Source organism: Diaphorina citri, unplaced genomic scaffold (genome assembly GCF_000475195.1).
Source record: "Diaphorina citri unplaced genomic scaffold, Diaci psyllid genome assembly version 1.1 scaffold1044, whole genome shotgun sequence".
NCBI classification, from domain to species: Eukaryota; Metazoa; Arthropoda; class Insecta; order Hemiptera; family Psyllidae; genus Diaphorina; species Diaphorina citri.
The window spans coordinates 47501-63992 of NW_007378474.1; the positions used below are offsets into that span (position 1 = coordinate 47501).

The following is a 16492-nucleotide window of genomic DNA, read 5'->3' on the forward strand; positions in this document are numbered from 1 at the left end:
ATTCTAAACGATGTATAATTTTAAATTCAACATACCTTTTAAATTTAATTTCATTATTAATAAATTAGAAGAAAAAAAGTCTATTAATCTACAATATTTAATTATTGTTGGGAATTGTATTTCCAAAAAAAGTTTCATTTTATTTACACATGGGAGAAAATTAACGTTTTTGAAGCAGCTATACAACGCCTGTTCATACCATTTTTGTTCTCTTTGGCTAATTTTCCCCAGAAATTTAATTACATAGGTATTCAATTATACATCCTTGCAGAAGTTTTTAATAATAATGATGATTTGTTCACTCAACGCCTTTCATAGGTATATACAATAATCATTTTTGTTCTCTTTGGCTAATTTTCCCCAGAAATTTAATTAGATAGGTATTCAATTATACATCCTTGCAGAAGTTTTTAATAATAATGATGATTTGTTCACTCAACGCCTTTCATAGGTATATACAATAAGCAAAGATACAGGGTGTAACAATAACAAGTCCATATTTCGACATATTTGATGACTTCGAATTCACCCTGTGAATACAATGCTTTCTTTACAAAATTTCCTATAGCTGAGTGTTAGGAATACTACACAACATGGTATTAAGAGGTACCATCCGCGCCGTGGCCGGGGCTTACACACCCAACGTCCCTATTACAAGTACTACACAACATGGTATTAAGAGGTACCATCCGCGCCGTGGCCGGGGCTTACACACCCAACGTCCCTATTACAAGGAACTTTGGGAAAGAATCGCCACCAGGTTTGTGTACCACATACCTACATTACGTCTTGTGCTAGGTAAGAGAGAGGATGGTCATGTTTGTAAATCTTTTTTCTTCAGGTATACTCGCTGTCGACTCACCCCTATGGTTGCCGTGTCATTCAGAGAATACTGGAGCATTGTACTCCTGATCAGGTAGCACCTATCCTAGAGGAACTGCACAGTAATCTGGATCAGCTCATTCAAGACCAGTACGGAAACTATGTGATTCAACATGTATTGGGTAAGTCGAAGAACACATTCACATTGAATTCCAACTTCACACTTCTAAAATACAAAATGATGTCACCTTACATTCATTTCTACTAAGAGTATATTGTATAAAATGAAGCAGAAGAGCCATAATAATCTGTGCCAAAATAAATAATCAATGGCCTCAGAAGAGTTACCAGGGGGTCAGGTAAAGGCAGAAGAGGCTATATTTTTCTTTTCTCATATTATCATGTTTGTGTTGTGTTTCACAGAGCATGGTAAACCTGAGGACAAGTCTGTTCTGATCAACGCAGTACGAGGCAAAGTTCTGTCTCTCTCCCAACACAAGTTCGCCTCCAATGTTGTCGAGAAGTGTGTCACTCATGCTACCAGGGCAGAACGAGCACTCCTTATTGAAGAGGTGTGCGGGTTCAATGACAAGTGAGTATTCAAACCATATGTAACTTGACTGCTCAAAACGATCATAATTATTTTACCGATTCAAAAGCTCCGATCCAAGCTATAGTTAATAACAATGAAGAGACCAGTGAAGAAATCAGAGAGATAAGAATAATATAATAAAGCAACTATATATCCAGAAGAAATCTCTAGTCCTACAATGGATTCTAGCCCATTGTGATCTAGCTGGCAACGAAAACGCAGATTATCAAGCCAAGAAGGGGACAAAAATAAATAGTGCTTCACCTCAGAATATCCCTTATGATTCAGTTAAAAGGTTATAAGAACTACTTTCAAAGAAAAATACGACTCATGAATAAAATCGGAAGGAGAAGGGAAAATATGGCAGCCTTTGGTTCAAACCCCCAATATTATACCAAATCTCCCAAGAAAAGCTGCTGTCGCTCATTTTAGGTTGCTCACTGGGCACGACTGTCTGGTTCAGCACCTCCACAAAATCAATATCAAAGACTCTCCTATCTGTCCTTTATGTTCCTTGACGGTGTGTTTATGTAACGGGCTAGGATGAGCTCGGACGACGTGAGATAGCTGTCCCGGCGGCAATTTTTAAAATTCATTTGATAATGATGATTTGTTCACTCAACGCCTTTCATAGGTATATACAATAAGCAAAGATACAGGGTGTAACAATAACAAGTCCATATTTCGACATATTTGATGACTTCGAATTCACCCTGTGAATACAATGCTTTCTTTACAAAATTTCCTATAGCTGTGCACAGATAGACACTCTGCAACATAGACAGACATACACACTGTAATGGACAGTCAAGTTGTATGGGCTATTTAACGTATTACGTCCATGCACTATGCATGGATGTATGTTAGAGACTGAAGTATAATATTTTTAAATCATTGTGGTGTAGGAATTTTGGAATTAATTTCATTTTCAAATAGCGCAGTTGCATGATGAACAAAATGTAGGTAAGTGTAAATCATTTCACTTCTGAACACACGACACTTTTTATCTCAGCTTCCCCCCACCCTCTCCTATCGACCCCCACATTCTATTTAGATTTTGTGATAAAGGAATAGATACTAAATAATCTGAAACGCTTAACTCTAAAAATAAATAAATAAATGTCCTCTTGTCCTCTCCTGTCCTTTCTTATAAAAATTTTTGTTCATTTTCATTTTGTAAAAATTTATACAATTAGGATCAGACCTGATTTGAAATAAATAAATTACTGTAAATAAAGCAAAAGCGGAAAACTTGGGGAAAAAATCTTTGTAGAAAAATTTTCGGCTCCCCATTGAAAATTTTGAAAAACTTCTTTTTAGTATTTTCGTTGACAGTTTTGAAAGAAATATATTTATATATAAAAAAGATTTTTTTATTGAAAATTTTGTATAAAATACAATTATGCAAACAGTGTACACTGTACACAGACATTGTAAACAAAATACTAGCCCCACCCCCCGTTGTAAACAAAGATTTTGTGTGTACATAAACATAATATATAACTGTCCTGATATTAGTTAGAAATATGAAATCATTTATCGTGAATGAACTAAAGCCACAGAATTTTATATTGCTGTAAATTTTCAAACTTGTAAAAATTCGAAGCTGTCGTTAAAAAAAAGAGCAGACAACTCACTTGTAAACATGCTGTAGAAAAGATCTTTATTGTTTTTTTTTTTTATCTAGGTATACATAATTGTTTTTGTTTTAGTTTAGTTGAGAAAGCGTGTGTTCAGTTGGAGTCTAGGGTGAAATGAATTCCAAACTTCCTTATTCACTGCTAGGTAGGTAACTTGTTTTTTGTGTAAAGTTCATCCCCCCCTGTATCATATAAGAACACTCCTCTTTCTTTTTCTTTTTTATTTGCCCACTTAAAAGCTCTCCTACACTGATGTGTTTTAATTAAATTTTATTAAATCTTAACTTAGAACATTTTGTGTATTCAAATTCAAATATGAATTTTCTCCTCAACTTTTAATAATATGATCATTAGGATAGTTTAATGTACATTATTTTTCCTTTCTATTTTTTTTTTTTTTTTTTTTTTTTTTTTTTTACACATTTTATGTGACGTCATCGTCTACGGGAGCGTATGCCGTGACGTCAAAGTTCACAATTTACCGACATTTTTTAATCGATTTATTTCGGGATCTAGAAGTCGTAGAAGAAAAAGAAAAATTCCGTTGGTCTTCATTTCTCCTGCTCTATGACTTTGAAACATCACCCAAGTAAGCACAACTGATCTATTGCAAGAAAAAGTCAGTAAAAAAAAAAAATAATATTAAACAAACATAAGTGCTAAAATACTTTTTTTCAAAATCTACCTCAAAACTACATTTAGAACACTCTTAAAGTAAGTTTTTCCTCTTATATAGAAATTTTCAGTTAATTTGCGACACTTATTGCAGTCGCCTGCCTGGTAACCAGGAGAACGTAGGTTCAATGCCAGCTGAGACTTGAAACTTTATCTCTCTATTTATTTAAAAATAATAACATAAAAAGACATGACTGAGGATTGTGAAACGATTAATTCTTTCATGAAGATTGAAGGGACTGTAATTTTAGTAGAAATATTTATACTCTATCACAAACTGAATATCAAAGATATTTTCTGGATAACCCACAGATTACAACTTTTAACGAAATTTTTATTAATTTTAGTATCACCTTACCTTATTTATCTGAATATCAAAGATATTTTCTGGATAACCCACAGATTACAACTTTTAACGAAATTTTTATTAATTTTAGTATCACCTTACCTTATTTATCTATTGGTGTTGTTTTCAGAATTAACGTCTCATATTATCCATTTTATCTATGAATAGCTCCATTCAATATTTTATATCCTTATCATAGGTATTATCCATATTTTTCGTCACCTTATAATAAAATTATGCGTGTGATTTAATATTGTTCTAACTTTTATTTTTTATTTTATTTTTTTTTTTTTTTTTTTTTTTTTTTAAATTAGATGGGGTGGCAAGCTTCTACCATAGAAGCAGACGTATGATCCGGTAAGTAGATTTCTTCGAAGTGGTCATCCGCAAACACATCATCTGCATCTCTTCTTTCAAGTTCTTTTAACTTGAATTCCATCACCCAAGTAAGCACAACTGATCTATTGCAAGAAAAAGTCAGTAAAAATAATATTAAACAAACATAAGTGCTAAAATACTTTTTTTCAAAATCTACCTCAAAACTACATTTAGAACACTCTTAAAGTAAGTTTTTCCTCTTATATAGAAATTTTCAGTTAAAAAAAAATAATATTAAACAAACATAAGTGCTAAAATACTTTTTTACTTTCTATTACTAACAGTATAGCGGAGCTATACTAGTAATGAAAGTATTGCAATCGGTCCAAATTTTCTTCTAGATTTATCCCATATCATCCACTAAGGACAGACTTGTTCCCATACTGTATCTAAGGTCCATACACTAGATATACAGTGATACTCAAGGCAGTCATTATGACAGCAAAGCTCCGCGTGATTTGTGTTTACTCTCCTTATCCTATACCTATAGGAAGGAAAGTATTAATCATTTTGGTAAAAGTGGTATCTTTCTTCCATAAAAAGAATACCCAGTGATGATTGATAAAATAAATCTGTTGTTTGTACATTTTGCTGCATATGTGCTCATTTGCTCATACCTATCACACTATTTGAGGGACCTAAATACATTTCACATTTCAGTTCACAGTTTTTGCTCTGTGTAATATTGATTTTTCATTGCTGATTATTTTTTAAGTAAGTTTAATATTAAATAGGTTCATTATTTTTTATTTTATTTTTGGTTGATAAATAATTTTTTTCGACTAATTATTTATTATTATTTTTCCCGGTTTTCAGTATAGAGCTATTCTCATCTCAATGATTGATATTCTGCCCCTAAAATATTAGGTAACCTATTTGCCTCAGTAAGTTTTCTGTACCCTAGGATGAAAGTTTTTTTTTAGGCTTAACGTCACTTTGTTGGTATGTAGGTAAGTGCTAAGGTCTTAGTAACAAAATAAGCATAAAAAAGACCCCGCCAAGTCGTTCCTCCCAAAATAAATCAAGTGCCCACAAAAAATAAACAAAAATCCATCCCACCCCAAACAAAATAATTTGTAAATTCAAAAACAATCCCGTAAGAAATTTAGACAAATCCCAACAAATGTCCCAATTTGCCATGGCTTTAGTCATTTCCCAGTTGGTATTTGAATTCTGGATGAGTGACCATTTTGCTATGACATGACATTACTAAAATATGATGAAATTGTAAACCCATCTCACTTCTCTTTGATGAAGTGAAAGCCATTAGCCCACAACACCACTCTCATAAAAATCAATTTTTTTTCATACTTTATATGATTCCTTATCACACGGGGAGTAGGTATTTTAAGATGGGAAATTTTTGGTCGAAAATTGGCCGCCGTAGGCGGTCGATTTCGGACTTAGAAAAATTTTTAAAAAAAAAGTTCAATTTTTGAACACTTTTTAATGATCCCTCATTACATGGAGAGTATTTTAAGATAGGAAATTTCCGACCAAAAATTTGCCGCCGTGGGCGGCTCAGGCTCTGGACTTGGATTTTTTTTTTTCTTCGAGAAGTATGGGGTAAGTAGGCCAGGCTGATTGGATTAGCTAAGTTTATTGATAACATTATGGACTGCCTTAATTCCATATTTGGGGGTTTCAAATCAACCATTGATATATGTTGGATTATTTTCAAATTTTCATTTAAATTCTTTTCATTACTAGGATCATTTCCTCAAATAATATACCTTCATACTTTCTTCGAGTACCTACGTATTTCGTAAATGTAATAGAAAGTCGTGTGATGTTCACACCAGATTTTTGTTTCATGATTTGAAAACTGCTCATTTATTTTGTAAAAGCTCCTTTTTGAGTTTAACCTAACCCTACAATAACACTGGTCACTGCTCATTTGTACGTTTAACCTAACCCTACAATAAGTAAAAGCTCCTTTTTGAGTTTAACCTAACCCTACAATAACACTGGTCACTGCTCATTTGTACGTTTAACCTAACCCTACAATAACACTAGTCACTGCTCATTTGTGCGTTTAACCTAACCCTAACCTAACACTGGTCACTGCTCGTTTGTGCGTTTAACCTAACCCTAACCTAACACTGGTCACTGCTCACTTGTGCGTTTAACCTAACCCTAACCTAACACTGGTCACTGCTCATTTGTGCGTTTAACTTTTGTGTTCGGTCACTGCTCACTTGTGCGTTTAACCTAACCCTAACCTAACACTGGTCACTGCTCATTTGTGCGTTTAACCTAACCCTAACATAACACTAGTCACTGCTCATTTGTGCGTTTAACCTAACCCTAACCTAACACTGGTCACTGCTCGTTTGTGCGTTTAACCTAACCCTAACCTAACACTGGTCACTGCTTATTTGTGAAAGCTCCTTTTTGTGTTCAACCTAACCCTACAATAACACTGGTCACTGCTCATTTGTGCGTTTAACCTAACCCTAACCTAACACTGGTCACTGCTCATTCGTGCGTTTAACCTAACCCTAACCTAACACTGCGTTTAACCTAACCCTAACCTAACACTAGTCACTGCTCATTTGTGTGTTTAACCTAACACTGGTCACTGCTCACTTGTGCGTTTAACCTAACCCTAACCTAACACTGGTCACTGCTCATTTATGAAAGCTCCTTTCCGCGTTTAACCTAACCCTACAACACTGGTCACTGCTCATTTGTGAAAACTTTTCGCATTTAATCTAACCCTTAATGGAAGGCAGATTGAAAGTTCTTTTAATAGAAAACAAAATTTTCAGGCATGTACGGAATTTTCATTCAAAATGGCGCCCCATATTGGAATCAGTTCCGTTTGTTAAAGTTCACCCAACCACCCCCTCCCCCTCCCTCCAGAGAGGAAAATCCACGTACGGATTTTTTCCCCATTCACGTTACTCACGTACGGTAATGGGGCTCAACCAAATGACAATTTTTTTCGAGATAGAGTCCTATTCCGATGTAAAAGTACAATTCAAAAACAATCCCGTAAGAAATTTAGACAAATCCCAACAAATGTCCCAATTTGCCATGGCTTTAATCATTTCCCAGTTGGTATTTGAATTCTGGATGAGTGACCATTTTGCTATGACGTGACATTACTAAAATATGATGAAATTGTAAACCCATCTCACTTCTCTTTGATGAAGTGAAAGCCATTAGCCCACAACACCACTCTCATGAATTTGTTGAATATTGTTTGTAAAATATTGTAAAAAGAAAATGAAATATCTAAATAAATAAAAGAGTATGGGGTAAGTAGGCCAGGCTGATTGGATTGGCTAAGTTTATTGATAATTCCATATTTGGGGGTTTCAAATCAGCCATTGATATATGTTGGATTATTTTCAAATTTTCATTTAAATTCTTTTCATTACTAGGATCATTTCCTCAAATAATATACCTTCATACGACAAAATAACGTTGAAGCAGCCATGGTTTACGACCTCGCATGAACTGACGTCATCACGAAAAAATGGCTGCCCGCGAAAATAATAGGGGCTCAACCAAATGACAATTTTTTTCGAGATAGAGTCCTATTCCGATGTAAAAGTACCCAAAAAGTGCATTGGCACATTCAAAAACATCATAACGGTCCCTAAATCCCCTAAAATGTCGCTCAAAGGTCGCAATAAAAATAACGTTGAAGCAGCCATGGTTTACGACCTCGCATGAACTGACGTCATCACGAAAAAATGGCTGCCCGCGAAAATTATAGGGGACCTTCATACTTACTCTTTATTATTCTCATAAATTGGAAAAATATATAAAATAGATAAATATAATTATGTGTAATTTCTTCATGTTATTATAAAAGTAAATAATTTACTTATTTTTAAATAATGTAAAATTTAAACAGAAATATTTTTTAAGTATTGTAATTGTAATTTTTAAAATTTTCTTTGTAGTTAAAACATATTTAATTGATTAATAATAAAATAAAAGAACATGAAAGTTTTTACATAATTATTTTGAAAGTCAGCTCTTCTTTTATCATTTGTTTTTCCTTTTCAGATGACAGACGCAAATATTTGTCCTTATACAGTGCATTCATACCCCCCCTCCCCCCACCTTAATTTTTGAAACGATGAATTTAGAAACCTGAAATTTTGTATAGATCTGACTGAAGCATGACAGTGGGACGGAAGCAAACGCAGGTGGCAAGCTTCTACCATAGAAGCAGACGTATGATCCAGTAAGTAGATTTCTTTGAAGTGGTCATCCGCAAACACATCATCTGCATCTCTTCTTTTAAGTTCTTTTAACTTGAATTCACGGGATCGTTGGTTGGTATCAAACAAATTTTGTCCAGAAAACCATAAAGCCAAAAAACGATAAAAACTGGTTTTGGGGGGATTTTTTTCACATTTTCTCACACAAATGAGCTTTTTGATCTCGAAATTTGTCGTGACGACCTATGAACTCAAAGCGAGAAAGTTTTATATGATCCGGTAAGTAGATTTCTTCGAAGTGGTCATCCGCAAACACATCATCTGCATCTCTTCTTTCAAGTTCTTTTAACTTGAATTCACTGGATCGTTGGTTGGTATCAAACAAATTTTGTCCATAAAGCCAAAAAACGATAAAAACTGGTTTTGGGGGGATTTTTTTCACATTTTCTCACACTAATGAGCTTTGATCTCGAAATTTGTCGTGACGACCTATGAACTCAAAGCGAGAAAGTTTTAGATAACACCTCAGTCGTTAATTTAAGACCAGTTTTACCATTACCTATGTTAAGCTATGCCGAGGAAGGCCAATAAATGGATGGGTGAACATTATTTTTTTTTTTTACTTTTAAAAAGATGAGTGTTCCACCGCCGTTTTTATTTCGTAGCAATGGAACAACTGCTAAATTTTAGATGCTTGTGGCCTGTGTCGTAGCATGCCCATCCCGTAGTATGCCTCTCATCAGATTGGGTGAGAAGAGACACAAAATACTTCCCATTTAGGTGCTGGGTCAACACGAGAACACCAGAAAGTAACCCGTTGAAATATTTGCAATCGAAAAATGAGTACATATGCCTCTCATCAGATTGGGCGAGAAGAGACACAAAATACTTCCCATTTACTTAGGTGCTGGGTCAACACGAGAACACCAGAAAGTAACCCGTTGAAATATTTGCAATCAAAAAACGAGTACAAATTTTTGTCGATGGTGGGATTCGAACCCAGGACCTTCTGCATGGCAAGCAAGCGCGTTACCACTGGACCAACCGTGCCCCAAATAAAGGGAGAACGGGCTCTAGTCTTGATTTTAAATCATTACATGAAAGTAAAATCAAATCAAGAATAATAACTGAATATTTAATAAAATAGTTATGTACATAAATATATACTGATTTTCTTTAACCAAGATCGAAAAATTCCCGGAGGGACGGGCCCCGCTTGTTTGGCTTTATATGGTTTTCTGGACAAAATTTGCACCACCATTTTCGTGATCCTGGTAAAAAGACCTTTAATTCGATATATACTTAGGTCGACCAGGTTTGGATAAGTCCTTCTATGGGGACAGATAGACACCGAAGCGAATACAATATAGTAGTCCGTCCACTATACCTTTTATTATTAGTAATAATAAAGGAAGGACGGACTACGTCCATCCTACGTCATGCGCAACTGGTAACACTGTGCCGCCATGCGCATTTGGCAACACTGGTCACTGTTTGTTGCGCGAAGCCGCAAATATTTAAATTTCAAATTTTCAATTCAACAGACACCGAAGCGAATACAATATAGTAGTCCGCTAGTCCGTCCACTATACCTTTTATTATTACATTATTAGTAATAAATTAATAATAAAGGAAGGACGGACTACGTCCATCCTATGTCATGCGCAACTGGCAACACTGTGCCGCCATGCGCATTTGGCAACACTGGTCACTGTTTGTTGCGCGAAGCCGCAAATATTTAAATTTCAAATTTTCAATTCAATGTTTCAAAATTTCAAATTCAATTTCAATATTCAAAGTTCCTTCTTCCTTTCAATATTGAATTTCGTTCCTTCAGTTTATTAGTTTATTTATTTGCCTGTATTTCTAGTTCCTATGTCCCAGCATACGCTGTTGAATGCCCAAGTTCCTGTCACCAGAATAGAGTAAGTAAATCATTCATTACTTCACACTTGTAGTTTTAAGGTCCATAATATGAGGAAAGTCACCAAAAAGAGACACAAAGTGCTCTTTTACAATCTTCTAATGAATTTTTACATCTGTGTCTTTGTGGGAACTGGAAAGTTTGGCCAGAAAATTTCTAGACCCAACTGGGATTTGAACCCAGGACCTTTGTGTTGAGACCCCTCCCCCATGGAGGTGGACTTTGGGCCAGTTTTTTTTTTTTTTTTTACCTAGGGGAAATGCTGGAAAACTCATTTTTTGTTAATTTCATTTGAATATTTTGTATCTATTACTGAAAATTCACGATATTTTAGAAACTGATCATTTTTGAGTAGTTGTGCATAAGGTGCGTCCATGAGACATTACAAAAATCTGTCTATAGGAAGGAAGATACTTGCTTTTTGCTTTAGGAGTGTTCCTAGTGAAGTTTTAAAAAGCGAGTAAATTGGTTATGTCCTCAGGTTCGAGGTCACGTGTTGCCTCTAGCGTTGCAGATGTATGGATGTCGAGTTATACAGAAAGCATTGGAGAGTATCTCCCCGGAACAGCAAGTGGAGATAGTACGGGAACTGGATGGCCATGTACTCAAGTGTGTTAAGGATCAGAATGGAAACCATGTCGTACAGAAGTGCATTGAATGTGTTGAACCTCACGCCCTCCAGTTTGTCATCAATGCGTTCCAAGGACAGGTACCATTACTTTCTATTACACTACTAACGTATGATTAGAAACTGTACACTGAACTGTCTGGAGACAGTGATGGCTATTTTGTTAATAAAATACAACATCGTGAGGACGATGGATTGAGGAGCTCGGTTAGTTTAAAATAAATCTCCCCTCTGCTGGCGATTAATGGAAGTAGTTGACCGTTTGTTGAACATGCTGGGACTGAAGCGGATATATTGGGGACCTGCCTTATATGAGCATAGCAATTGTATCATAATGAAACAATGTATTCTCAGGTGTACTAGAGTCATGTTTGTAAATCTTTTTTCTTCAGGTATACTCGCTGTCGACTCACCCCTATGGTTGCCGTGTCATTCAGAGAATACTGGAGCATTGTACTCCTGATCAGGTAGCACCTATCCTAGAGGAACTGCACAGTAATCTGGATCAGCTCATTCAAGACCAGTACGGAAACTATGTGATTCAACATGTATTGGGTAAGTCGAAGAACACATTCACATTGAATTCCAACTTCACACTTCTAAAATACAAAATGATGTCACCTTACATTCATTTCTACTAAGAGTATATTGTATAAAATGAAGCAGAAGAGCCATAATAATCTGTGCCAAAATAAATAATCAATGGCCTCAGAAGAGTTACCAGGGGGTCAGGTAAAGGCAGAAGAGGCTATATTTTTCTTTTCTCATATTATCATGTTTGTGTTGTGTTTCACAGAGCATGGTAAACCTGAGGACAAGTCTGTTCTGATCAACGCAGTACGAGGCAAAGTTCTGTCTCTCTCCCAACACAAGTTCGCCTCCAATGTTGTCGAGAAGTGTGTCACTCATGCTACCAGGGCAGAACGAGCACTCCTTATTGAAGAGGTGTGCGGGTTCAATGACAAGTGAGTATTCAAACCATATGTAACTTGACTGCTCAAAACGATCATAATTATTTTACCGATTCAAAAGCTCCGATCCAAGCTATAGTTAATAACAATGAAGAGACCAGTGAAGAAATCAGAGAGATAAGAATAATATAATAAAGCAACTATATATCCAGAAGAAATCTCTAGTCCTACAATGGATTCTACTTTTTTTACCAAAAGATAGCAAGTTTCATGTAGATAGGTACCTACCTATTATTGACTTGAACTATCCGACGTTTGCGTGATTTGTGTTTACTCTCCTTATCCTATACCTATAGGAAGGAAAGTATTAATCATTTTGGTAAAAGTGGTATCTTTCTTCCATAAAAAGAATACCCAGTGATGATTGATAAAATAAATCTGTTGTTTGTACATTTTGCTGCATATGTGCTCATTTGCTCATACCTATCACACTATTTGAGGGACGGAGCAGTTGCAAATAGATAAAAATTATAAATAAATGGTTGATTCCTATGTAAAAAGTTGGGAAAAATCCAAATCTGACGTCAAAACTCCGAAAAAATAACTGTAAAAGGTTGAAAATTCAAATTTAATTTTCCGTTCTAATTAAAAATTAAAGAGTTCAAATATGTGTGACGTCAGAATTTACGCAGTTGTTTTTTTCGTTCGTTAGGTAGCGCCACTATGCAAGCGCGCCAGCGGAGGAGCATCTAGTTCCTATGTCCCAGCATACGCTGTTGAATGCCCAAGTTCCTGTCACCAGAATAGAGTAAGTAAATCATTAATTACTTCACACTTGTAGTTTTAAGGTCCATAATATGAGGAAAGTCACCAAAAAGAGACATAAAGTGCTCTTTTACAATCTTCTAATGAATTTTTACATCTGTGTCTATGTGGGAACTGGAAAGTTTGGCCAGAAAATTTCTAGACCCAACTGGGATTTGAACCCAGGACCTTTGTGTTGAGACCCCTCCCCCATGGAGGTGGACTTTGGGCCAGTTTTTTTTTTTTACCTAGGGAAAATGCTGGAAAACTCATTTTTTGTTAATTTCATTTGAATATTTTGTATTTATTACTGAAAATTCACAATATTTTAGAAACTGATCATTTTTGAGTAGTTGTGCATAAGGTGCATCCATGAGACATTACAAAAATCTGTCTATAGGAAGGAAGATACTTGCTTTTTGCTTTAGGAGTGTTCCTAGTGAAGTTTTAAAAAGCGCAAAGTCAAAAAAGTCACATATTTTATTGATTAGCACTTAAGAAACAAATTTTGAAATCTTATCTCAACGATACTTCAAACAACTCTGATGAGCACGGCGGCCATCTTTTCAGTGTTTACAGGTGTATTACCGTACATGAGTAACGTGTGGATGGGGAAAAAATTGGTACGTGGATTTTTCTCTCTGGAGGGAGGGGGAGGGGGTGCTTGGGTGAACTTTAGCAAACGGAACTGATTCCAATATGGGGCGCCATTTTGATTGAAAAAATTCTGTACATGCCTGAAAATTTTGTTTTCTATTGTTTCAAATAAAAAAGAACTTTCAATCTGCCTTCCATTAAGGGTTAGATTAAACACGAAAAGAAGCTTTCACACATGAGCAGTGACCAGTGTTATTGTAGGGTTAGGTTAAACGCAAAAAGGAGCTTTCATAAAAATGAGCAGTGACCAGTGTTAGGTTAGACGCAAAAAGGAGCTTTCCATCTTTATCTTGAAAATCCGTACAACCGAAAAAATCATACAGGTTGGCACAGTGACCAGGGTTAGGTTAGACGCAAAAAGGAGCTTTCCATCTTTATCTTGAAAATCCGTACAACCGAAAAAATCGTACAGGTTGGCATGATAATTTCTGTACAACTTCATTTACTTCTTTTTAAAAACAGAAAAGTGTCAACATTGTCAACAAACATGGCTGAAATGAAAAGTTGAAAATGGAGCAGTTGCAAATAGATAAAAATTATAAATAAATGGTTGATTCCTATGTAAAAAGTTGGGAAAAATCCAAATCTGACGTCAAAAACAACTTCATTTACTTCTTTTTAAAAACAGAAAAGTGTTAACATTGTCAACAAACATGGCTGAAATGAAAAATTGAAAATGGAGTGTTGAGTTGGAGTTCTAATGTAGTAAGAAAAGATCACTTTGAAAATAGAACATTGGAACGAATTTATTTTGTGTAGACTCACCAGTAAGATTTCAAAATTTGTTTCTTAAGTGCTAATCAATAAAATATGTGACTTTTTTGACTTCGCGCTTTTTAAAACTTTACTAGGAACACTCCTAAAGCAAGTAGCTTCCACCTGTAAACACTGAAAAGATGGCCGCCGTGCTCATGCTCATCAGAGTTGTTTGAAGTATCGTGGAGATAAGATTTCAAAATTTGTTTCTTTAAGTGCTAATCAATAAAATATGTGACTTTTTTGACTTCGCGCTTTTTAAAACTTTACTAGGAACACTCCTAAAGCAAGTAGCTTCCCTCTTATAAACAAATTTTTGTAATGTCTCACGGGCGCCTTATGCACAACTACCCATATTTTTTTTTTTTATTTTGTCAGAAATTCGAATAGAAGGAAGTCTTTTAAAAACTTGTCTTCTTACTTTTTTTTTTCATTCTTGTCAGACCGCTACAGTTTTAATACTCATTGCGAGGTTAATCGTTTAATGAATGACGTCATCACCGTGACCACGAACCCTAACCGATTCGTCTATGGCTCTATGGCTATGCAATGAGTATTCAAACTCGCCCTTTATGTTCCCACCTACTGTACTACCCTATGTGTTTACAATCATCATTCTGTTTCATTGCACCTCTATGCAATGAGTATTCAAACTCGCCCTTTATGTTCCCACCTACTGTACTACCCTATGTGTTTACAATCATCATTCTGTTTCATTGCATTTGTACCTAGTTGTGCTGATAAGGTGATAATGATAAGACTAATGAGAGAATAAAAATTGTCTCATTCAAACAGTACCTACCTATACATAATATAAGTGTTGTTTGTCCTCAAATGTTGAACAACCAGGTATAATGTACTTGTTGTCTCATTCAAACAGTACCTACCTATACATAATATAAGTGTTGTTTGTCCTCAAATGTTGAACAACCAGGTATAATGTACTTGGTTATGATGTAACAGTTCTAGAAAGTAACAAGCTGATGTGATAGCCCAGAAAAAATAAGGTTTGCGTTGGAAATTTTTAGAGGAAAGCTGGATTTTTCCCAGGTGATAGAACACGTTGAGACATGTTTTCTCCCAAAAGTCCCCGGGGACCATCCTTGTGCTTCCTCAGATACAGCTACGTGAAGGTAGCTTTGCAGGCCTTTGGGAAAACGCCGATATCTCCGAGATTACTTATCCGAATTGGATGATCTTTTTTTCATTAACATTCAAACTAAACGGGCTACATTTTCATTTCCCCGAAGTTTTTCAATAGCATCTACAGAATTGCCGTAATTTCCGTTTAAAGGCATTTTTGAAAATTTCTTTCGATTTATTTTGTAAATAACTTTTTTTTAAAATGCTTTGACAAAAAATACAGCGAAACAAAAGTTGTAGATAATTTTCTTAGCTTTAATGATGTTTATTATGCTTATATCGAATGCACAGGGACACAGCTACGGCCATTCTTAGGTGGAGCGGCGTGTTTCCTTACCTGGAATTAACATGGGGGGAAAACTCAGCGCTTTCTCGAAAAAAAAGTAAATAATCCGTAGGAAACTAATTTGCCAGATGATAGAAGACATTGATTAATGAATTTCCTCAAAATTTCCAAGTTTTCCGTTTAAAGGCATTTTTGAAAATTTCTTTCGATTTATTTTGTAAATAACTTTTTTAAAAATGCTTTGACAAAAAATACAGCGAAACAAAAGTTGTAGATAATTTTCTTAGCTTTAATGATGTATATTATGCTTATATCGAATGCACATAGGGTTTCCAGACGTCCGGGTTTTCCCGGACATGTCCGGGTTTTTACATGTTTGTCCGGCGTCCGGGGGGATTTTTGAAAATTTGGGAAATGTCCGGGTTTTTGATGGTAAGACTCCAATAATATTAAAAAGCGTTTTTCATTCTTTTGAGAAAAGATTTGAAAAAAAAAAAAAAAAGATCGATAGGTACTAGCAAAACGAAAGCGGACATACAAAAATCTCCTTTAGAGAGAACAAAAAAAAAAAAAAAAAAAAAAAAAAAAACTTTTTAGTCTCATATTATGTATTTTAGTCATGACTAATGATTGTCTTTACATTATAGATCTTCGCCATTCATGAAACATCCAACAAAACCAGTAAAAAATGTTGCTTTCATCGGAATGTTGAAGAAGAAGCGATCGGGTAACTTAAGTATAAGTCAAAT

The 16492-nt window shown here is 35.2% G+C and overlaps 2 protein-coding genes and 1 long non-coding RNA gene across 9 annotated transcripts in view; 2 read left to right on the forward strand and 1 right to left on the reverse strand.

Moving 5' to 3' along the window:
• LOC103513912 (maternal protein pumilio) overlaps window positions 1–12273 on the forward strand; it is a gene marked incomplete at its 5' end in the record, with an annotated part of 34595 nt that extends 22322 nt beyond the window's left edge. The window contains 4 exons of the mRNA XM_026826998.1: window positions 842–1004; window positions 1246–1414; window positions 11683–11741; window positions 11983–12273. Of these exons, the coding sequence (XP_026682799.1) occupies window positions 842–1004; window positions 1246–1414; window positions 11683–11741; window positions 11983–12155 (564 nt within the window). The remainder of the gene's footprint in view (window positions 1–841; window positions 1005–1245; window positions 1415–11682; window positions 11742–11982) is intronic.
• LOC113469369 lies at window positions 7718–8330 on the reverse strand. Its single transcript, XR_003392813.1, has 2 exons — window positions 8186–8330; window positions 7718–7865 (listed from the first exon to the last, which is right to left on the reverse strand). It is a non-coding gene; the product is annotated as an uncharacterized LOC113469369 (long non-coding RNA).
• The window catches only part of LOC103513913 (fumarylacetoacetate hydrolase domain-containing protein 2), a 12838-nt gene continuing 6728 nt past the window's right edge, over window positions 10383–16492 (forward strand). For 4 of the 7 annotated variants that reach the window (XM_026827007.1, XM_026826999.1, XM_026827006.1 and 1 more), the window contains exon 1: window positions 12847–12905. The gene's annotated coding sequence lies outside the window, so the exon portion shown is untranslated. Of the gene's footprint in view, window positions 10560–12846; window positions 12906–14483; window positions 14503–15302; window positions 15322–16492 lie in introns of those variants that run through there. The other 3 variants (XM_026827001.1, XM_026827005.1, XM_026827004.1) reach the window with 3 other exon arrangements.